At 40.3% G+C, this 7,500-nt stretch overlaps 2 protein-coding genes across 2 annotated transcripts in view; both read right to left on the bottom strand.

Annotated features, from left to right (window-relative positions):
* LOC137970000 (very long chain fatty acid elongase 4-like) overlaps nucleotides 1-1,920 on the bottom strand; it is a 17,810-nt gene extending 15,890 nt beyond the window's left edge. Inside the window, exon 1 of the mRNA XM_068816441.1 lies at nucleotides 1,177-1,920. The gene's annotated coding sequence lies outside the window, so the exon portion shown is untranslated. The remainder of the gene's footprint in view (nucleotides 1-1,176) is intronic.
* A 4,636-nt stretch (nucleotides 1,921-6,556) lies between these two features.
* Nucleotides 6,557-7,500, bottom strand: part of LOC137971726 (tigger transposable element-derived protein 4-like) — a 2,547-nt gene continuing 1,603 nt past the window's right edge. Inside the window, exon 3 of the mRNA XM_068818503.1 lies at nucleotides 6,557-7,476. Within this exon, the coding sequence (XP_068674604.1) occupies nucleotides 6,557-7,476 (920 nt within the window). The remainder of the gene's footprint in view (nucleotides 7,477-7,500) is intronic.

Raw genomic sequence — 7,500 nt, 5'->3', positions numbered from 1 at the left:
ACAGACAAATTAAAGGTTTCTAGTTGCATAGTGACTTTACATATACTCCCCTGCCATCCTACTCAAGTTGGATGTAAGTCACTCGCTTTCCATGCGCCTCGGGTTCATTTATAGAATCGTTGCACTATGTGGATTGCATTTGTTGGGCACTTCTCTGCTCCCAGGGGCTTTCCTCCATGCACTTCACTTTTCCCCTCGCATAAAAAAACCCACATAGGAATGGCTTTGATTTGCCGTTTCCCTAGCTTAGCTATTCAAGCGTAAATACATGAAACGATGGACAGGTGTAATGCGCAAATATTATGGTTTATTTATTTTTCGCGGGGTGCAACCAAGGGCATAGCACGAAACGTCCAAAGTCAATTAACACTTTGGTACAATTGTAAAGTCAGTATTTGTAAGTGGCTCGTGTGTTATAATCATGAATAGTAAAGGAAAGTAACCACTTCAGAAAGGCTGTATTCCCTTATTAAACATCATTCATATCTTTATCATTGTCAATCGAATGGCATAGCAAACTTGCGACTGGAGATATAGGAATTTCAGAAATTCAACCTACTAGTCTTTTTGACCATTTCGGGGCTCAAACTGAATTCGGTAGGTATTCGTGTTCAAGCGAAAAGTTACGTTAAACTTTGCTCTACACTCTTCCATAACTCATTACAAGTGCGAGTCACATTCTTGTATTTATCAGAGGTAAAATAAGCAGTGCTAAATCAACTCGTTTAGAAGTGTTCCGACTTGCAAACCCCAACGGATATAGTTTAAAGGCGGTAAAGAAACTTACAAAAATGATCAATTAATTTCTTGGTGGAGCTTGATAAGAGCACGAAAACACTTAATCACCGAGTAATTTGGTCGAACATCGTAAGAACACATTTCTTTGCTTATAAGGTGATGAGCCTGAAACTGAATCTAGAGGACATATACAGTACAGCTGGGAAATTATTTTCAAGCGTTGAGCAGCGCCATCGTACTGTCATGGGTTCGACTCCCTCCCAAACCTGGATTAGTTCAAGTCTTCTCAAATGCTTAAGTTACTTAACTAACCGCGACGATCATTCTCTCGCTATGAAATTATTTATGTACTCCTTTTGTGGTTTCAATACAGGATATCCCTTCAGTATATTTTCCCATATTCGGTTACATTCCTATTGAAAAAAACGTTTGACTCACCCGATTAAGAACAGACGGCTTCAACAAGCTTTACTTCACAAGACGAACAGAGAGGAATCCAGCAAAATAAACGACGAGGACGTGATATGATCAGTTAGCTGCCACAAAATGGTCCCACCAAGTGCCCTTCAAAGTCGGATGAATTGTTCTGTTGTCGTGGTGTTGGTGGCACGAAGTGCTCGTTCCCAATGTTGAAGCAATAAAAAAGCGCGACTTGTTAGGACAACGCGAATTTAATTTATTTTTGTTGGCATGTACTGAAGAAGTACGGTGATTCACGAGTTAATCAATCTGAAACAATGGTTCGACTCTAACCGTCTAAGTCTTAACGTCCTCAAGACCAAGTGTCTTTTTACAGGCCCAAGGTATAAAATCTCTCAGCTTCCTAGTGAATTGCAAATATGCCTCGATGGACATTCAATTGAAAGAGTCAATACTTCCAAATGCTTAGGCATTCAGGTGGATGAAACACTCTCGTGGGAAGCTCATATCTCTGAAGTAGTCGGTAAAGTTGCAAAAGTACTTGCTGCCCTGAGGAGGCTAAGACCGATATGTCCCCAAAGTACCCTAGTCACAATTTATAAGTCACTGATTCTTCCACATCTCTATTATTGCAGCGCTGTGTGGGGCGCCTGTATCGGTAATGGCCTCAGCTAAAAACTAGAGAAGTTACAAAACAGGGCAGCACGCATAATAACAGGGTCCAATTGGGATGTCAGATCCCCCCAGATTCTTCGTGCCCTCAAATGGAAAAGCCTCGCTGACAGGCATGATAAAAAAATGAAATCTTTACTTTTCAAAACAGTAAATAACCTTGTACCCGAATACCTGTCTGATAAATTCGCCAGTGTAAATACTATTCACAGACATAATCTTCGGGGCGCCAACACAACCTATTTATTCCACTGCCGAACAATGAGGCCCTCAAAAAGAGGTTTCGTTATATAGGGGCGCAGTTATACGGAACAGTCTGTCAGCGGAGGCTAAGCAGGCCACTACTTAAATAGTTTTCATTCCGCCAGTGTATATTAGAAATTACATAATTTTTAGCGTTTAATATAAGATTTCTTAACAAAGCCCGTAATTTTTAAGTGTTAGCTTTATTAATGTTAATGCGCACGGCTCTATCTTTAGAAGACCACTTTTTAGTGATAAGGATTCCATGTTTAAATAAAGATAGATATATGCCACAAAATGGTCCTACCCAGGTGCCCTTCAAAGTGGGCTGAATTGTTCTGTTGTCGTGGTGTTGGTGGCACGAAGTGCTCGTTTCCAATGTCGAAGTAAAAAAAAAACCGCGACTTGTGAGGACAAAGCAAATTATTTTTTTGGCATGTACTGAAAAAGTACGGTTATGACATCAAAAGCGCCGAGAACTTTGCAATGTCGTCCGCGGTCTAGTTTCTTGTGTAGACAGACAAACAGACAGATAGACAGACAGACAGATGGATAGATGGATAGATAGATTGATTCATTGATTGATAGATTGAAACAGGACGATTCGAAGTCAACACAACATTTATAGGACGGCCCCTCTCTCACAGCACAATCCATAATGATATCCTTTCCATTAAAGTGGGATCCAATCCTTTAACACCTTCCCCTCAGTAAAATTTACAATTTTACGTTCAACTAGTCTACGAAGCGCAGCGTGCAGGTGCTTTTACTAAGCGTCCCGAACGTGTTCGTTTGGCTGTAATCAGCGCCATCTTATTAGCGGTTTTAGCTGTTTTGGCACTTCGGTGTATATTTTACGGAACTGAGTTTTGTGCTCTTTTTGAACAGGAACTACAGTTTGCTCTTGAGGCTTCTGTCTATCAGATGGCGTGTTTCGGGTGCCGACTTTCGTATCTGGTTTGAAATGTACGAAGCTCTTTGGCACCTACTTTAAAGTGCCCCTGTGATCAAAAAACCACTTGGAGGCACCACTTGGAGCCGGCATGGACTGTATACAACCTTGTTTCTTTGGGTCATGTTTTACATCAGTCTGTCAGGACCACACAGCAGACTACGAATCATTTAGCACCTGAGCATTTTGACGGTTCTTTCCGCTACTGCTGTTACCATGTTAAGAGATTAAAACAGGACGACTCGAAGTCAACACAACACTCTGTCTCACAACACAACCTATAATGATTTCTTCCATTGGAGTGGGGTCTAATCCCCCAACAGATAGGGTTCCAGCGGCACAACCCAACCCAGAAATTCCTAAAGTACCCTGCCTCCCTGACTCACTCAAAATATCATTGAATTTTCAAGCATCACAACGCGATTAGATCTTTCTTAATTTTATACTTCTTAGCAGAATGAAATCATCTTATTTAAATCTGGATAAAAACTAGCATTTCTTTAAATGTGGATAGAAACTGTCATTTGGAAATTAACAAAATGGCGGCGAAACGATAGCGCTCCGTTTCAACTGAAATCTACAAGCAAAGCGTGATCGGATTTGCAGCGATTATGCCTACCGAAAACAAACTAAGTATACATGACTTACGAATATTATGGAAAGAGGAATTTTTACCAGGTATTAGACAAGAAATTAAAGCAGAAATACTTTCGCTGAAATCTAGCATCGACGCTCTGACTCACAGATGCGACGCTCTTGAGAAATCGCAGGATTTTATTTCGAAGAAATATGATAGCGTTATTGAAACCATACAAAAATCCAAAAGTCACGCAACTAAGCTTGATAAGAAATACAAGGAGGTTACAGATTCGCTTAAGCAGAAGCATGCCGAGTTGGTGGGAACAACTAATAAACACGAAGACACTCTCTATCGAATTGAATGCTCGTTGGATGAGACACAACAGTATCAGTTTGATCACTCGAGGATTGAATTGTGTGCAGAAAACAAATTCATTGGAGAACGCACCCACGAAACTTGTCGTGAAGAAGCTTGTCTCGTTAGAAATTCGCGCTGCCAAGCTTTCAAAGTGCCGCTCTGATTCTAATACTGTATATTAATTCATTATCGAGGGTGAAGGGCACAATATCGAAAGGCGAGAGTAGCATGTCCAAATTATTCTTTCGCTCCCGCGTGTGCACAAAATTAATTCACACCATGGAGTTGTTCCTTATCTTTTATTTAGTCAGGTTTTGAATTTTTCGACGTTAAACTCCGAGTCTTTCACCAGTTATGGATATTGTTACATAAAAGAGCCCTTTTTCTGCCAATAATATTATTCTGTAGTGACCATTGCCTGTAAATATTTAGCGTCATGCAATCCGAGTCTCAGTGACAAATAAACTAAGATAAGAGCAAAGATTTTCCCCCAAACTTAAACTTTTTCCGATAATGGCTGAGGGGAAATTAAAGTAGCCACTGGGAGTTTTTTTCAGTCCGTCATTGCATCAACTTGACTCGACTGCTTGACTCGCGCTCGCCAGTTAGCTGGCATTGCATTCGTTGGATTTTTAGAGTGGACTAACGGTAACCTGCTGTAACTAAGTAGGCTATGTGAGTAGATGCTAGTCTTGCAAAAACGTAATACAAGTTTAACTGATTTTCAGCTCTAAAAAACCTGATGATATTTGATTGTTGTTTCCGGCCATAAAATATTCGAGTTTCGCGACATTCCTAAATACCAACGGATCCAGGCATAGCAAATGGCATAGCACAATGGGGAAAAATAAATAAGGAAACAACTATTAATTAAAGTTAAACATTCCCTTCCTAATATGTCTTTACCTACTCGGTTACAAGTTGTCGTTGTCTGCCTATATGGCCACCTTGTGTAACAACACAGAGACAACATAACCTTTTTTTCCCCACGAAGATCAAGTAGATTAGATTTTAGTTTTTACAATGGGTTTCATTACACGGTGTCTTTTCAGTCCACAGTCCGGGTTATGGCAAGCCGTTCGTACCAAAATCTAATCTTAGATATATATGTTTGATCCTTTAAATAAAGGTTTAACTTAAAGCCATAAAAGGCATTCAATGCAATCCAATCCTTAAAATTTATATGCAATACGCAAATATTGATTCAATCTAATCCTTAAATTTTATATGTAATCAGAAACCCATAAGGGTTGAAACGTGTAACGCGCGTTCACAGCTTCCGAATATTCAGTGCGAACTGATTGTTTGAATGTTTCAGTGCTAAGTACCATATTTGGAAACCCCTCGCTCTTGTTGTTCCAAATATGGTAGTTAGCAAATTGAATATTCAGAAGCTTGTTTCCCAGCACAGAAGGGGCCGTTACACGTTTCAACCCTTATGGGTTTCTGATGTAATGCAATACCACAAATATTGATTCAACCCAATCCTTAAATTATATATGTAATGCAATACCACGAATATTGATTGGGAAATTTTGGGAAACTCCACTTCTATGTCAAATTTTTCTTCTCACTCTGCTGCCATCTTTTGTTCTATACCTTGCACATTTACTCTGGTTCTATATGGCCGCGCTCGTCCCAGGAAGATTGAACATATATTTTCGGATTGCATTGAATCAATATTCGTGGTATTGCATTACATATAAAATTCAAGGATTGCATTGAATCAATATTTGCGGTATTGCATTACATATAAATTTAAGGATTGGATTGAATCAATATTTGCGGTATTGCATTGCAAATAAAATTTAAGGATTGGATTGCATTGAATGCCTTTTATGACTTTAAATTAAACCTTTATTTAAAGGATTGAACATCTATATATAAGAGTTTGCTACAAACGGCTTGCCATACCGGGTCCACGGTTCACAGTCCCCAATCAAGTTTTTGCTGACCGTTTGGCGAGCGAAATCTGGGAAACAGCGATTGAAACCTCTTTTTATTTCGCTGTTGCTTCTCTGTTGCGGCAAGAGAAAGAGAAAATCCTGTCGAGTACACTGAAAGTTTCTTGGAAGGGCTTTGCGTGAATACGTTTTTGGCGGAACTGGGACAACGAACCTGTACGTGATTGGCGTTATCGGACTTATCGACGAAGTAATGGAGAATGACATAAAGTAAAGGATCCATTGCAGGATCGGAAAGAAGTTACCGAGGAAAATGGGGTCTTCTTAACCTCTCAAGATCTCAGGAGCCGTTGACGGAGATACAGTCGACTCCCGATAACTCGAACCTTCAAGGGAAATCGAAAAAGGTTCGAGTTATCGGGAGTTGAGAACAAATGACCATAAAGTAAGTGGAAAACCGTGACCACATGCACCCGGGTACGTGCACTTTTATTCTTACAACATAGTACATTTTTAAAGACTGTAAATCTAATTATAATTGGTTGTAATGGAATACGTAATCAGATGTTTCTTGACACATGTATTGTGCAAGCAGAACGTAACGTAACAATAAAAAAAACAATGCAAAACATCGGGGGGAAAACCAGGTAATACGTTCAACGTCAGGATACTGCGACAGAGTTCATGGAATTACTCAGTTTTTGAAAAATAGTCGGTTAATAGGCCCTGACGTTTCTCAACTAATCTGTCTCTATCGACTATTCTTGAAATGTTCTTAATGTTGGTCTTAAAAGAATCGTGATCAACCCGTACAAACAAACTGAATGTTTGTAGCACGTCAATGGCGTGACAAAGATCTTGTTTTGAGGGTCGTTTCGGTGGCGGCTCTTCAATAAAAACCTCGTCATCCTCTTCAAGCTCATCATCACTTGGCCGAAATTCAGCAAGAATATCACTATCACTCGTCAGCTCCGTATCTGCTGTTAATTGTTCATCATCACACTCAATGACAGTTTCAGTGGTTGCTTCCGGTGGTGCATGATCTTGTCCTCTTTCTCTAAGGTTGTCGAGTTCTTCATCAAGCTCTTTAAAAGGGTCATCGGAATCATTCATGGCGCACTCCTGTGACTCCTTCGATATGCCAGCTCTTTTAAAACAGTTTTGAACTGTAATTTCGGACACTTTGTCCCAGGCTGCAGTTAGCATATTCATTGCCGATAGGATGCTTATTTTTGGCAAAGGCTGGCCATTGTCAACAGCGCGGATGAAGAGCTGAACTGTGAGGGTTCTGTAGTGGGCTTTCAGTGATCTGATAACGCCTTGGTCCATTGGCTGGGTCTTGGATGTCGTATTAGAAGGCAAGAACACAAACTGAATAGTGTCAAGTCCCTCAATGTGTGGGTGGGCTGGACAGTTATCCACAATAAGCGCAATTTTCCTGCCTTCTCTCACAAACTTTCTATCCAGCTCTCTGACCCACTCCTCAAACAATGCACTGTCCATCCAACTCTTCTTTTGCGATCGGTATCGGCAGGGAAGGTTTCTGACGCCAGCAAAACATCTTGGTCTTGCAGATTTACCAATGACGAACATTGGCAACTTCTCGCCAACTGCACATGATTTGCAGCAGCCAT

This window comes from Montipora foliosa, chromosome 9, assembly GCF_036669935.1.
Source record: "Montipora foliosa isolate CH-2021 chromosome 9, ASM3666993v2, whole genome shotgun sequence".
Classification (NCBI taxonomy): Eukaryota; Metazoa; Cnidaria; class Anthozoa; order Scleractinia; family Acroporidae; genus Montipora; species Montipora foliosa.
The sequence above is the reverse complement of the archived record's forward strand: the minus strand, read 5'-3'. Positions and strand labels throughout refer to the sequence as shown.